This window comes from Mastacembelus armatus, chromosome 9, assembly GCF_900324485.2.
Source record: "Mastacembelus armatus chromosome 9, fMasArm1.2, whole genome shotgun sequence".
Lineage (NCBI taxonomy): Eukaryota > Metazoa > Chordata > Actinopteri > Synbranchiformes > Mastacembelidae > Mastacembelus > Mastacembelus armatus.
Genome location: NC_046641.1, coordinates 23,504,811 through 23,520,830, shown reverse-complemented (window position 1 = coordinate 23,520,830; position 16,020 = coordinate 23,504,811). Strand labels below are relative to the sequence as shown.

The following is a 16,020-nucleotide window of genomic DNA, read 5'->3' as shown; positions in this document are numbered from 1 at the left end:
ATCCAATAAAATATACTTTTAAAGTTGCTCTACAGAAGAAACCGTGATGGAAACAAGAGAAACAGTATGAGGATGCAATCAAGTGCAGTTAAAACTCATTTGACCCGATGTCAGTAAACTACACACATCTTCCACCCTCTCCGGGTGAGGAGAGCAGTCGTGTTTAACTTGAGGAAGTGACTGTATGTGACATCAGAGTGTAATTCAAGAGTGGAGCTGGGACTCTTTGGTTCTGTTGTCAAGGAAGGTGTATTTTTAACATAAACCTCCCCAGGGAAGGTTTAATGTAAGATTCTTTGGATGTTAAACAATATCCATCCATCAGCTATGCAGCTCATCCTGTGGCAGGGGGACTGGAGCCATTCCCAGCTGACTCTGACAGAGCAGACAGACAAACATTCACACCTACGGGTGATTTAGAGTCAGCAACCAACCTAACCTGCACACAGACGCAGGGACAACATGCAGACTCCACACAGAAAGGCCCCGGGTCCACCTGGGTTCAGACCCTAATCCTGACCTGCATGTGTTTGGACTGTGGGAGGAGAAAACCCACACAGACACAGGGACAACATGCAGACTCCACACAGAAAGGCCCCGGGTCCACCTGGGTTCAGACCCTAATCCTGACCTGCATGTGTTTGGACTGTGGGAGGAGAAAACCCACACAGACACAGGGACCACATGCAGACTCCACACAGAAAGGCCCCGGGTCCACCTGGGTTCAGACCCTAATCCTGACCTGCATGTGTTTGGACTGTGGGAGGAGAAAACCCACACAGACACAGGGACAACATGCAGACTCCACACAGAAAGGCCCCGGGTCCACCTGGGTTCAGACCCTAATCCTGACCTGCATGTGTTTGGACTGTGGGAGGAGAAAACCCACACAGACACAGGGACCACATGCAGACTCCACACAGAAAGGCCCCGGGTCCACCTGGGTTCAGACCCTAATCCTGACCTGCATGTGTTTGGACTGTGGGAGGAGAAAACCCACACAGACACAGGGACCACATGCAGACTCCACACAGAAAGGCCCCGGGTCCACCTGGGTTCAGACCCTAATCCTGACCTGCATGTGTTTGGACTGTGGGAGGAGAAAACCCACACAGACACAGGGACAACATGCAGACTCCACACAGAAAGGCCCCGGGTCCACCTGGGTTCAGACCCTAATCCTGACCTGCATGTGTTTGGACTGTGGGAGGAGAAAACCCACACAGACACAGGGACAACATGCAGACTCCACACTGAAAGGCCCCGGGTCCACCTGGGTTCAGACCCTAATCCTGACCTGCATGTGTTTGGACTGTGGGAGGAGAAAACCCACACAGACACAGGGACAACATGCAGACCCTGGGATTCAAACCCAGACCTTTCTGGCTGTGAGGCGACAGCTCTAACCACCATTCCACCCCTATGTCATTCACGTTGAATGGATTTCACTGCATAATCAATAATTTACCGCTGCAACACTGTTGTCAATAAATCCCTGACTCAGCACCGACTCTTGTAGTAGTGTGACTGGCGAAGCTGATTCCAGGCCTTTATGTTGCAGAGCGACTACACAGGGTTGAACTTTCTTTCCCCCAGATGCCACTGATGTGACAGCAACAAGCAGCAGCCCCAGAATAAGTAAGTGGTGACAAAAATTGGCTTTTGGAAGGAACAACTGAGCTGCTGCTGTTGCTTATGTATATCAGGGGAAAGAGAGTTTTCCCCACATACAGTAGAGCGTGAGTGAGATAAATGAGCAGCAGTAACAGAGTTTGATGTCAGAGTTGAAATGAAAACTTGTTTAGTAATTTACTGCAGTGTGGGGAGAAAGTAGCACAGACAAAATTCAGCCTCATTACACACAGGAAGGCAGCGGGGATGAGACTGAGCCTCCAGCTTCTCCTTCATGTGCCATCATCTCAAATTCTGATTTAAATCATCTGCTGAGTTTCAGGTTAACAAAAGCACGGAGGTCAAAGGTCATGGCCCCACTGTAGTACAGCATAGTTTTCCTGCTGATAAAGAGGATTTTGGCCTTGGCGTCTGTGACTGTTCTGCCTTACACGGTGTCTTCTGAACAATCCCACCGCGTTAGATGTTTGTTGAAAAGCCTGAAAGGATCCACAGTATGTGCTGGACTGACGGATCCATCAACAGCGTGTTGTTTGGATCGCCCTGTAAAACCTGGAGAAGCTGTAACGAAACCTGTGACAGGACAGAGGAGGCTGTTTGCTCTCATTTCATACTTTAACTCTGACCACGATCATTAACAGCAGCTGGAAATTTAGTTTGTGCTGAAGCTTCTCAGTTATTTTGCAGCAGTGACGTAAAATGGATGCAGACTTGAAGGTTGGGTAGGTTCATAGTTGTTCAACCATCCAGGCTCATCTACATCTACAGCTACAAGCTGTTTCTAAATGGAAAAGTATTATAATTGATAACTTCATGAGCTTTGAGTATTATTGTTGTACACTTACGTTGCCTGGTAACAGCTGCAGGTAGAAGATGGATGAGTTGATGCTGGATGTTTGGACAAGGATGGAAATTATTATTATGCAAAAATCAGAACATCAGTGTATTTGCTTTAGTACAAAATGCCTCAACACTGGTCAGATATTAGTTCTTCAACATGGTCAGCTGAACAATGAGATCACGTTAACATCTCCTTCATCAAAGTTCTCGTGGCGTGGACTGATTCATGGACAGAAACAGACTCTGTGCAGTGTCAGGTTCACTTTCTGTCGTCACAGTTATCGGACTGTACCGTGCTTTTTCCACAGCTGTTCTATCTTCTCCCCAGCACGTCGTCATCTCTAATTCACAAACCGGTTCACTGTGGAAAACAGACATTTATTGAGATAATGTGCTGAAGGTTAAGATTTCAGACTAGAGGATGAGTAACGGGGAAGATAGGAAGGTCTGTGCGAGGAGTGTATTTTATTGTTTTAATCTCTGAGTGTCTATGTGCATTTATTTGTCTGCAGGTTTCCACAGAGACAGCTCCAGTACGACAGAGTGACACCCAGACCTTCACCGTAGGGGTCCTGCCTCAGATCCCAGGGTTCCCCCAGCTGGCCCCTGACTGTGAGCTCCAGATCACGGTGAGGGACACAAAATTAAGCGAACTTACACAGGCCTCCTAAAAAACTTGGACTTTTATAAAGTAATACAACTTTCCAGATAAACCTGTAACACTAATTGATTAAACAATAAATAAATCAATGATCCAGTTTAACTAACCAATAGAAGCTAATGATTAAGACGTGGCCAAGAGAGAAAACTAATTTCTCTAATAGTTTTTTATAAATTATCTTACTGCATTCAGCTGGTGATTGCTTTTTAAAGTTTTCACAAATACTCAGTGGTTCTGAGACTGAGAAACCTAATTTCTGTGTCACTTCTGGTTCATCGCTGCAGAGCTGCAAGGAAGAATCAGCAGATTCATCAATTATGAAAATAGCTGTTAGTTGCAGCCCTAGTTTGCTGGTTTTGGTCCCATGCACATATCATTAAGCTTTTATGGTGTGCAGGATCTTAAGTATACAACCAAGTGTTATGAGTTTGAAAACTTTGTTTCCAAAGATTAATTGCTGAATTATTCAAGTCAGGCTCCCCTACTTTATCATGTTATCATGAATTTAAACCTAATTATTGTTTAAAGATAGAGAATAAATAATTTGTCTGTTTATTTGATCATTTCCTGGAAAGTCTGATCTCTGGTCTGCTGGTCTTGTAGTTTGGGTTCAGTCCTCATTTAGAATCACACGTGGCATGTTAGGGTTGGAGCTCTTGCTGTGCCACTGCTCTCATCTCAGTGTGTGTGTGTGTGTGTGTGCGTGTGTTCAGGCTCTGGAGGATCGGGTGACAGAGATAACGCCCTCAGCCCTGTCCTTCATCGACTCTGAGACTCCCAGTGAGAAGCTGATCTACAACATCACCAAACCACTACCGCCAGGACAAGGTCACACAAATACACACACACACACACACACACACACACAGAGCTCGTCCCTCGTAATGTGGAAAAGATTAGAAAGATAGAAATCTAAGTTGTGGCAGGAGCTGGAGCCCTATGATTAGATACATGGTCAACATTTCTTCAGAGAACTTAACTCTTTACATAGACACTGATCTGATCAAATGTGTGTCAAAGATTTTTATTGGAATATAACTTTTTAGTCGTCCATTTAATCTGTAGGAAATAGAACAGTAGAAGAAGAAGTCGGTCTGATTGGGTCGATGGTTCTGTGGATTCTGGCTTCGTTCATCTTCTCAAACTCTTGTTTCAACAACTGGTTGTTTGGAGCCTTTAGACCATCAAGGTCCAACGATCCTTAAATCTTTGAAAGGCTCCAACAAAAACGTCGTATCAGCCACAGACCAGTTTGGCTTTGGTGCCTCCGTGTTTCTGTCCCTCCCAGAAACACGTCCCATCACCTAATGTTCCCCCCACGTGGGTCAGACATGAGCAGAAAGAACCAATTTATTCCAACAAGAGAGAAACAATGGGATCAAGAGTTTCCATGGCCAATATTTGCCTATTGATCGGATCATTAAAGGTTTACGCCCCATTTCACCTTCTCAGGGTGAAACAGGAAAAGCTTAAGAACAGTTTACATCAGTTTTCCTTCTTAAACAAAAAATATACTTATAAATATTCTAAATGCCCGTATAAGCAAATTACTAAGATGAGTGCCTTATTCATAGGTTTAGTTTTTCCAGAGCAGGAATACTGTAGCAGCCAAAAACCTGCTCCTAGGCCTGATTAAGTAGCATCACCACCTGCCAAAATTATTAATGACCCACGTTCAGTCTGGACTTCTACAAGAAGGAGTGTTGATTTCCTTTATGCTGAATTTAATGTGGCGTTCAGAACCAGAGCCATTCATTTCAGCACCGGGTCATCTGACAGGCTGCTGTATCATTTTTAGCTCTCTGTCTAATGAGAGCAAGAAACGATTTACAATGGGTCATATTCATCAACTAATGGACTAATACATTTGTGTAGAAACTATTTTGCACAGAGCCAGCGAGGAGACTGAACAGTCATATTTCTCATGAAAGTTTTACTTTAAAAAGTAGGTTTGACTCAGTATCCAGTTTCTGTTAAGATTAAAATGTTAATGTGCAGGTTTTGTTTTGAGAGCGAGAGTGTTGCTTACTTTTCAGTCACTGAGCGTTTAGTAAGTGCCCAAATGTCTTATTTTGCTGTGTAGCAGCCAATACTATTTACAGAAACATGTCTCTGAGGCCGGAGCTGCTTGGGAGCAATAAATAACCTTATTGCTTGAATAAAGTTAGGCTAAAGAAGTATTTTTATAAGGCACCTGACAGCCTTGTAATAACACAAATACAGTAAAAAGCAGTGAATATGCTGCATACACCTGATGAAAGTGCACGTGTTGTTAGTGCATGTGAAATTTTTCTGCATTGAAAAGCCCTCCTCCTTTTTTCTCTGGTGAGGAGTATTACAGAAGTAGAAGTAGGATGAAGGCAGCACGGTGGTTTAGTGGTTATCACTGGTGCCTCACAGCAAGAAGGTTCCTGGTTTGAAACCCATCAGGGGCCTTTCTGTGTGGAGTCTGCATGTTCTCCCTGTGCTTGTGTGGGTTTTCTCCAGGTACTCTGGTTTCCTCCCACAGTCCAAAAACATGTATGTCAGGTTGATTGGTGACTCTAAATTGCCCATAGGAGTGAGTGTGAGTGTGTGAGGTTGTTTGTCTCTATGTGGCCCTGTGATGGACTGGGGACCTGTCCAGGGTGGACCCCTGCCTTTCACCCAAAGAGAGCTGGGATAGGCTCCAGCAGGTCCCTGGGACCCTGGTTAAGGAATAAGTGGGTATCTATCAAGGGTATCTACTGTGCACAGGTCAAAGGTCATCTGGGCCTCAGCCGCTGTATGAAATGACATAACTGTACAATTATTTCTTGTCAGAAAGTGAATCAGTGACAACAAAGAGGCACAAAATCAGTAAAAAGAGACACGAGGCAACGAGACAGTGCAAAACGTCCAAGACCTCCAACCTGAACATCATTTGTCCCCTGCTTCTCAATGCCACCCACGGGTTCCTTGTAGCTGCACACTTACTGAACCTTGGTTGCCATGGCAACAGCCATTCAACAGATAGTTAACATAGTTAGTTTCATTCGTTTTTCGGCAGAAACACTAACTTGGTGACCCGTAGGAACAAAACAAAAAAAAAATTAGAAGCCTAATTAGGTTTGGTAAAGGTTGCGGTGTATCGCCATGGTTACAGTAACAAACTCGTGGTTAGGGTTGTGAAACGGTCATGGGCGAATAAACACAACATTTCACACTAGATCACACTAATCTACTGTAGGTTAACAATTAAATCCCTTTCCACCCCAGTGGTCCCAGTGCAGGGACCAGGCTGTGAGCTGCAGAGTGTGACACCAAATGGCTAAAACTGATTGTGCTGCTGTGCTTCATTTACACTGCAGAGCTGCAGGTCAGGATAGTAGAACAGGTTCAACAGCATCAGTGTCACAGACTCATTATTAGAAGTTTGTTTTCACTCTCTAATTTAGAGTTTTGTTCAGGCAGAAGTACAAATTAGAATTTCTGTTTTTCACATCCCACGCTGTCCTGGTGATGAGGACTGGGAGGCTCATTGTTTTTCTAAGCTCCCAGTGATGTTGCTGATCCATAAAGCCCACGTTTGTTCATTTTGGTCCCACAGTTGTGGAGCTGTTGTATGCGGGTGTGTGTGTGTTTGTGTGTGTGTGTGTGTGTTTTCTTTTTAAAGCAGAAACTCAACAAATTGGCGATCCATTTTAAAATTCATTATTCATTCCTTTTAATTAGCAGCATAATTAGCTTGTTTTTAAATTTCTGCGGCTTTCCTCTCTTATTGGTTTTGATTTTATGTGTTGGTGTGTGTTTGATTGCATCTATGCTTGACCTGTTTTACTGATATTATTGTAAAACACTTTATGACTCTGTGAAAGGTGCTATATAAATAAATTTGACTTCTTTACCTTCCTGTTATAGTCAGGATGTCTTTCTTTTGAACAATAGCTTTTTCATCTCTTACCTCTTCAGTGTAACTTTAACCATCCGGGTTACTGAGCTCACGTCACCCTCCAGGTTTGCTCTGATTATTTTCCATTGAAGCCACAGGATCAGTGGCCACATCAGGACTAATGGGAACCTCTTCCTGTGCTGGTTGTTTTCAGGGGCGATTGAACACCGGGACAGACCGTACAAACCAGTGAAGCACTTCACTCAGGCTGACGTCAACAACGGCAAGATCGTCTACAGACCCCCGCCGGCCCCTTCACACCTGCAGGAGCTCTACCAGTACTCCTTCATCGGTGAGACACACACCCCGAACATAGCTGTGATTGCAATCATAAAATACAGTGCACACACTGACGCACACTAACCTGCAGCAGCAGATCTAATAATTCACTTTAATTAGGGGACTTGCAGCTTTGTCCCTGGGTAATCGTGCAGCTTTTGGGACACTGAGTCAGCCTGGCCCGTGCATCCCAGAATAAGACAAAGTGCATCGCGTGGCTGATTGTGGCCTGGTTTATTTTTGGAAGGGTTTCAGCTCAGCAGCTTGTTGTCAATCTCCAGCTGAGCAGCCTGCCTTCGCCCATCACGGGCTCTTTCTGTGGAAACAAAAGAAGTAATCCCAGCCTCATACTGTAACACCAAATTAGTTTTCTAATTTCACCACACAGAAATGGTGCTGCCATATATTATTTTCAGGTGATTTATTATTCATAGAGCTGCTGCAAGTTTGCAGTTTCTCATGATTGAATCTGTCACCTGCTGTCACCGCTGTCGGGGTTTTGTTAAAGCCACGTGTACGTGTGTGTGTAGGCAGAGGGGGAACAGTCCGGGCCCCTGTCTCACGTCTGGGGGTGTTACTAATGTGACACCACTCAGCTTCAGACTTGGTGATGATGACTTCTTACCAATTAACATTAATGAGCAAGCAGCAAATGCAACGTAAATTCACTCGAGTCCTCGGGTTTATGGGAGGGCAGCGCTAAATTGCTGCAGCTGGACGGGTCCATCTATTAACAAGGTGACTAAGGCTCTCATAAGAAACTGCTACATGACTGTCTCTAATTCTGTCAGTACAAACATCATAATACAGATTAATGTATTATCCTGCATCGGTGTGGTATAACAGAAAGACTGAAATAAAAGAGGAGCAGACTACTGCTTCTGTACAAATCCTCTGTGTAACGTCAGCATTTTCCTTTTTTCCAATTATATAAAGGTTTTTTATATCATCAGGTCACATGACAGCTCGCCATATTGGCCGTGTCCCAGCGTGTTACTGTTGGATGTTTCGCACATGTCAGACACAAGCGTTTTCATACAGAAGACGTGAGAGAAGATTTGTTTTAGACACACATGAACATAGAAAATCATAGTGGTCCCAGTCAGGGGAGACCAAATCTGGTCCAGATCCCATTTCACCATATGAGTCATCGGTCCCTAACTGTGTGTGTTCACATATCTCTGCCTGTTTGCACCATCGTGCATCCTCCTTCTCGTTCCCACACCCTCAAAGAGTGATGCCTTGCGAAGTAGCTCCAGTCTTTCACCCCTTTTCCACCAAGGCGAGTCCAGGGTCCAGGCAGAATCAGTGCCTAACATCAAAACCGGAACCACAGGCCAAATGACTCATCAGACAGATCACATGTAAAATGTGATATATATAATGGCCAAAACAAATCATCCTCTGATCTGAAGATGTGGGTCCACTGAACTCTTAAAGGTGCAGTGGGTAAAATGTGAAAGATTTAGCAGCACCTAGTGGTGGGATTGCAGAATGCAACCCTCTGGACCCCCCTCACACCTCGCCTGTTTCCAAGCACCAGGATGGTTGTCACCTTTAAGACAAAATGTGAATTCCTGTCTAGAGCCAGTGTTTGGATTGTCCATTCTGGGCTACTGTAGAAACATGGCACCACAAAGTGAAAGAAGACCCATTACCCAGAACTCTTTGGTGGTTCTTGCTTCACTTTTTGTGGAAAATTCTTCTTTTTTCTGGTGTGGATTCTGGATCTCACCCTGTATTGCCTCACCAGGCTATAACAATAAACACTCTGCCACATTTTCTGAGGAAATCTTCTTCGTTTTTATAAGCTGTTCATTCCAAGAGATAATCCCTGATCCAAGATCAAAGCTAGTTTAGTTTTTCTTAATCTGGGTTTTTTGGAGCTCCTAACTGCCTCCTGAGGTTTTATGCCTTATAGCGCCATCCGTTTAGTTTCTAAGTTCAGTGCAACAGCCTGTCAGCTCTGCCTGAAGCCATGTTTTTTTTACTTCATCTGTAAGAGCTTTCTGTTTTTGACCCCAACAGGTCTGCCGGAGTCGCTGAGCCTTTATTTCACAGGTAAATGCTTCAGTTCTGGTCGTTCTCAGAGGAGGAGGGTGTTAGTTTCCTCTGTTCCCCTCATCCTGTCATCATTTCCACTTTCCGACAAGCTCTTCCTCCACCTCCTCTCTTCGTTTCCACAGTCTCTCCATCCTATTTTCCCTCTTTCCTTTCTTCTCCATGAATTTCTCCTCTTCCTTCTGCTTATCAGTCTCTGAATTCATAAAATTGTCACATCCTGCCTTCTCTGTCTTCTCCCGGCTCCTTTAATCTCCTCCACATGACATCCTTTCTCTTTCCTCCTCCCTTGTCATCTCCTTTTCCCCTTTAATTTGGTCTCCAGTGGGTTTTCATCTTTCTTGTTGTGACCGTTTCTTTCCCCTCTTTGGTTCTTGTGCCTTCTCTTTTCTCTCCTTTGTTTTTCCTTGTTCCTTCCTCCCGTCTCCTCTTTATTATGCATTTCCCACATTTCATTTCTTCTTCCTCTCATTTGTTCTCCTCCCCTCATCTTACCCTTTCCTGTTTCCCTTCCCATAAATGTCCTTTCTCTTTCCTCCCCTTGGATTTTTCGTCTCCTCACCTCCTGTTCTTTCTCTCCCTCCTTGCCAGTTTTGTTTTTTCTCCTCCAGCCTAAATTTCTGTCCTCCTCATCATCCCTGTGCTACTTTCCTCCTTTTCCACCTCCATCTCCTCCAGTGTCACTTGGCTTTATGTGACTTTCATCACTGTCTGCACTGATCTGGCTCGGCGAGGTCTGCGGATCCTCTGAGGCTCTGTGCTCTGAATCTTTGGCCTTTACTCTGCAGATGAAACCACTTCTCTTTTGTTTACTGCATGTTTGATGAAGAGCTGCCATTCTCCATCCCCAGCAGGAGCTGGAAAATATGTGTTTTCAGGCGTTAGGAGGCGTCACCAAAGTGTTTTTCACTTTAGTGTAGGCCTGGAGTCTCAGGCACACAGCCCCAGACTGTAGTCTCCAGTGCTTTCATCCTCATCGCTCTAACTTCAGGGCTGTGAGTAAACAATGACAATTCTTCAGGTGGCCAGACAAAAGTTCAACAGCAGTTACAGTTCAGTCACTTATTGGTCTGTGGCACAGAAGAAAAACATGCAACTGTTCAATCTGACTTTTTCTCTTCATATGATTCAAGACTGAATATTTTCAGTTATGAGTGTTTGTTGGATAAAACAAGATACAAAGACAGAACCTTCGGAAACTGTTTTTGAGATGATTCACTGATTATTTGAAAAACTGAAAGTTTATTACAGAAATTCTTACACACTCCGTATCTGCCTGTTCTTTCAATTTTCCAAATTAAATTAATTAATTTGGTTTACTTAATAATTAACATAATTCAATTCAATTCAATTTATTTGTATAGCGCCAAATCACAATACAATCTCAGTGCACTTTACAAAAAACAAAAAAACCCAACAAATCCCTTATGAGCAAGCACAAGGTGACAGTGGAGAGGAAAAAACTCCCTTTAACGGAAGAAAAAACCTCCAGCAGAACCGGGCTCAGTTTGGGCAGCCATCTGCCTCGACCTGTTGGGGTGAGTGGATAGAGCAGAGAGAAAAGAACAGCAACAATAAACAACAAATAGACACTACAGGTTGGTGGGACCAGTAACTGCACATCAGCAATATACAGCTCCAGGACCAGGGACACCTGCAGAAGGTACAGAGAGAACAGAGAGAGAGGGAGGGAGCACAAGGTTAGTGACATTCAATGGTGGAATATACATGTGAGGGGAGAGGGGAAGGGAAGTGAGGGGAGTCCATTGGGATAATATGGTACTATGAGGTCTTTAAGGTATGAAGGAGCTTGATCATGAAAGGATTTGTATGTGAGAAGAAGGATTTTAAATTCTACTCTGGATTTTACAGGGAGCCAATGAAGAGAAGCTAACATAGGAGAAGTATGACCTCTCTTGCTAGTTCCTGTCAGGACTCTGGCTGCAATGTTCTGGATTAACTGGAGGCTTTTTATGGAGATATTGGGACATCCAGATAGTAATGAGTTACAGTAATCTAGCCTTGAGGTAACAAATGCATGGACTAGTTTTTCTGCATCATTTTGAGACAGGATGTTCCTAATTATGAAAGAAGGCAGTTCTAGAGTTTTGTTTTATGTGTGAGTTAAAGGACATGTCCTGGTCAAAAATAACTCCAAGGTTTTTTACAGTAGTGCTGGAGGCCAGGGCTATGCCATCTAGAGTAGCTATAATTTTAGAAAAGTTATTTCTGAAGTTTTTAGGCCCAAATTCAATAACTTCTGTTTTCTCTGAATTTAAAAGTAGAAAGTTCCTGGTCATCCAGGTCTTTATGTCAGTTAGACACGCTGGTTAACTGGTTTGTGTTAACAGGTTTCATAGATAGATACAGCTGAGTGTCATCTGCATAGCAGATAGAGTGCTTCCTAATGACATTGCCTAAATGTACAGGGTGAACAGAATCGTCCTAGCACAGAGCCTTGTGGAACTCCATAAATAACTTTTGTGCGTGTGGAAGGTTCATCATGGACATGAACAAACTGGAATCTGTCCGATAAATAGGATTGGAACCATTTTAATGCTGTTCCTCTGATACCAGTCACATGCTCCAGTCTCTGTAATAAGATGTTGTGGTCAATAGTGTCGAATGCAGCACTAAGGTCTAGGAGGACAAGTATAGAAACAAGTCCATTATCTGAGGCGAAGAGAAGCTCGTTGGTGAATTTTAACAGTGCTGTTTCTGTACTATGATGTGCTCTAAATCCTGATTGAAAATCTTCAAATAGTTCATTCCTGTATAAGTGGTCTGATAGCTGCTTAGCAACAGCTTTTTCTAGGATTTTAGAAATAAATGGCAGGTTGGATATTGGTCTATAATTAGCCAAGACTCCTGGATCAAGACTAGGCTTTTTGAGTAAAGGTTTGATTACTGCAGTCTTAAAGGCCTGTGGTACGTAGCCTGATACTAGAGATAAATTTACTAAGTCTAACAAAGATGATAATCAGACATAAGGTAAATAGATATTAAAGTAGAGACAAATAATAAAAACTACATAAACAAACTGCAGGTTTGTACTGTATATTCAGGTGGGCAATCTTGGCCATGGTCATTTGATTAAAAATTAAATTAGTTTGAATACAGGACATGGCAGGGTGTTTTATCTGTATCATGAGGCAAGAGATTTATTGGGTCACTGTAACTCATCAACAAACCCTATTTAAAGCATATTTCACGAAGCGTCAAATATCGACCCTCTGTGCAACGTTTCTTCGTTTCGTTTCCTTAGAGAAGTGATTGTGATCAGTTCAGGTCCTTTACACTGGATCTCAGTAATAAGACTCCACAGTGGTAGTATCACATATCACACGGCTCCTGGAGCAAAATCCACTGTCAGTGTTTATTTTCTGCATGTTCCAAAAATCATTAAAAACCACAGTGGGGAACATATTGAGTGTTTTCAATGTGACTCATTTCTTGCATTATAAACACAAATACAAATAAGATAATATTTGTAAAAAACATTTATCGCTGCTGAAATGAAAACACTTTAAGAATTTATTCATATGAAATGAGAAGCCTGCACAAAGAGGATGTTTTCTTCTGCTGCTTCCAGCTTGTCTCTCGTAACCTTTGGTGATATTTCTATAATTAGCATCAGAGAAAATCCATGCTGTGCTGTGCTCGAGCACTTTTGTAAATTCATCAAACATGCAGGAATATTTTTTTAGTCTCTGATGCTAATTTCCTCTTTTTAAATCCTGAGTGTTTAATTATTCACCAGCATGAAGCAGAAAAATGCACAGATATTTCAAATATGAGCTGCTGCACCAAGATTTGATATAAACCATTTGTCACTTTGTGGTTCTCCATCGATCTCACTATCTTTTTATATCTCAATGTGATAATTGGCTTGTTCGGGTCGTGTGGAGCAGACAGCGCCGATAATTCCCTGAAAGATTTTATGAGTTTAATGAGTTTCCACCTGAGTTCCTGATAAATTGTTCAGCTGTTTGGTTCATTGATTTTGGGTCGTGATTCATGGAGATTTTTTAATTACAACCGGAACAATTTGTTGCTGTTTCTCTTCTTTTTTCTTTCTCTCATTAATAACTTTTCTCTCTCCGGCTGGTTCTCTGATTTTTCATGTTTTATAGATTTGCACCATTTTCTTTGTCCTTGTTAATATGTTGGTGTGTTTCTCTGCATCATTTGTGTGTGTGTGTGTGTGTGTGTGTGTGTGTGTCTCTCAGTGTCAGATGGGGAACACACGACTCCAGAATTGGACTTTGCCGTTCTGCTTCTGTCAAACCACCAGCAGCCACCTGTGTTTCAGGTCCTGGACCCGCTGCTGGAGGTCAGCCTGGGGGGAAAGACCACCATAGGTAAGGGAAGAACACACACACACACACATATCACTAATATTCATTTCTGAAGCGAGAGCCTGTGGTGAAGAGGTGCAGTGTGTGATGAAGCAGTCTGTGTGAGATAATCAGCTCTGAACTACGGCTCTGATGAATAACATGAAGAAAGAGTGGTGTGTCTGCGAGTGTGTGTGTGTGTTTCCTCATCTCTCTTCCTGTGTGTGTGTGTTAGGTGGGCAGCAGCTGGCAGTGAGTGATGCTGACACGGCTCCAGATGAGCTGGAGTTTGAGTTGGTGGAAGCGCCGCTTCACGGAGAACTGATCAAGACTGACGGCAGCGCACACATCAGCATGGCTAACGGTGAGATGATACACACACACACACACACACACACACACACACACACATGCAGCCCCGTTCACACCTTCTCTGCCTCTTCAGGTGACATCTTCACCTTCAGCGACATCACCCGCAATGTCCTGCTGTACCGACACGCCGGCCTCTCCACCCAGGACGACACCATCACCTTCTCCGTTAGTGATGGAATCTCCATGGCAACCACGGTGGTGCAGGTGACGGTGCTGGGTGCCGGGGGCGATGGGCCGCAGCGAGACCCAACAGCCACGCTGTCGCTGGAAGTGGGCGAGAAGAGCAGCACCGTGATCAGGCGCTCACACCTGACCTACACTGTGAGTGAGGACGGACTTTACAGGAAGATTCATTTCACAGCCAACATTAGTAAACATTAGTAGAGTTTTAATGCATCATGCACATAGATAAAATAGATAGACAAAATAAATTCATTTAAACATATTTATTGACTAGTTTTCACTTTGGCAGGTCAATGTGCAGAATTGAACAGTATCACTGTACTTTCTTTATCAAGTTAAGTTCGAAAGTGATTTTTGTTTTAAAACCTGCTGTAATCTGAATTAGCTGTTAGCTAACGTGTCTCCACTTTTCAATGGCTGCTCTGTGTGTTTTGATGAAACAGTGTCCAGATGTCTAAAAACATGCAAGTTAGATCAATTAGTGACTTTGACATTAAAAAATTGGCTCTAGACCCTGTGACCCTCTACTGGATAAAAGGTATAGATGGATGGTTGGCTGTTGTGGTCTTTACATAATCATCAGTTTTAGGACAACTCAGTTTTGTGTCTTACAGGACAACACGTCCCCAGATGAACAGATTCGGATCCAGTTGGTGTCGGTGCCAATGTACGGCATCCTGACCAGGAGCCAGTCCCAGCAGGAGCACCAGGAGCTGAGGGAGTACTCCTCCTTCACCATGGAAGACATCAACAAGCACAGGATCAGGTGGGTCGGACAACAGGGGCCCTGTCTGTCCTCTGAAGCTGAGAGGTTTAACACGCCGTAGGCATCATAAAAATCAAACCAAACTTAGACACAGGCCGAATTTAGGATGAGCTCATTGCACTTGTTCATCATCTCTGGCAAAAATATTCCCTTAAAAGAGTATCAGTGTGTTTTTCTTCAAAAAGCCAAGGAAAAACTGATTCCACTGTGATTTGTGATTCTGCTCAGCTTCAAAGGCAAGAGTCTCTAAAACCTGCACTAAAAAACTGCCCCAAAGAATATCCTTGTTCCAGAGCGTGGTTTTAGTTTAAATGCTACTTCAGAGGCTTATAAAACGTGATATCAGCATAAAACCTGCAGCTATTAACTAAAAATGACTTTCAAAAACCCTTAGTCGCTTCCAGAAGCCGTGTGAATTAGCACCTTTAGTTCTTCAATAAAGACGATGCAGAGCTCAGCTAACGGCTCCCTCATGGTGATGGCTTTTTTAGAAACTACGAGTAGTAAAACCGACGCGTCGGGAAAGCTCAGTGTGTCCAGTGTGAGGCCTGCAGAGATAGTCAAAAGTGTGAATCCATTGAGGAGTCAGTTCATTTAGAACCAGCGTGTTAGTTAGCTGAGGTGACACTAATAAAGAGGTTGTTTTAAGGAAAAGCTGGTGTTGATTTCACTTTCTAAAAGAGAAAATGACTTGGAGGGTTCTTCACGCTGCATCGTGGTCACGGCCAGTTGGTCTGATCCAGTTTGAGTCAACGGGGATCAGTTTTTTCCTCGGCAGAAGAGGAAGCGTTAATAGCTTGGCAGAGACAGTTTTCTTTCAATTTAGCGTGTCTCCTCACGAGACGAGGGCTCTGCAGATATTATCGTTACCAGAGCCCAGTAAGAAAACAAATGAATTAGCAGGAAATCATTCAGTGACTCAGTCTGTTGGCATAAGCAATGGCAATTAGCATCACTGAAATATTACCTGCAAGAGGTA

The 16,020-nt window shown here is 43.4% G+C and overlaps 1 protein-coding gene across 4 annotated transcripts in view; it reads left to right on the top strand.

Annotated features, from left to right (window-relative positions):
- Positions 1–16,020, top strand: part of fras1 (Fraser extracellular matrix complex subunit 1) — a 184,682-nt gene that overhangs the window by 134,822 nt on the left and 33,840 nt on the right. For 3 of the 4 annotated variants that reach the window (XM_026321901.1, XM_026321899.1, XM_026321898.1), the window contains 8 exons: positions 2,985–3,101; positions 3,847–3,961; positions 7,198–7,335; positions 9,351–9,383; positions 13,613–13,744; positions 13,956–14,084; positions 14,166–14,413; positions 14,890–15,041. In XM_026321901.1, coding sequence (XP_026177686.1) covers positions 2,985–3,101; positions 3,847–3,961; positions 7,198–7,335; positions 9,351–9,383; positions 13,613–13,744; positions 13,956–14,084; positions 14,166–14,413; positions 14,890–15,041 — 1,064 coding nt within the window. The remainder of the gene's footprint in view (positions 1–2,984; positions 3,102–3,846; positions 3,962–7,197; positions 7,336–9,350; positions 9,384–13,612; positions 13,745–13,955; positions 14,085–14,165; positions 14,414–14,889; positions 15,042–16,020) is intronic. The other variant, XM_026321900.1, reaches the window with a different exon arrangement.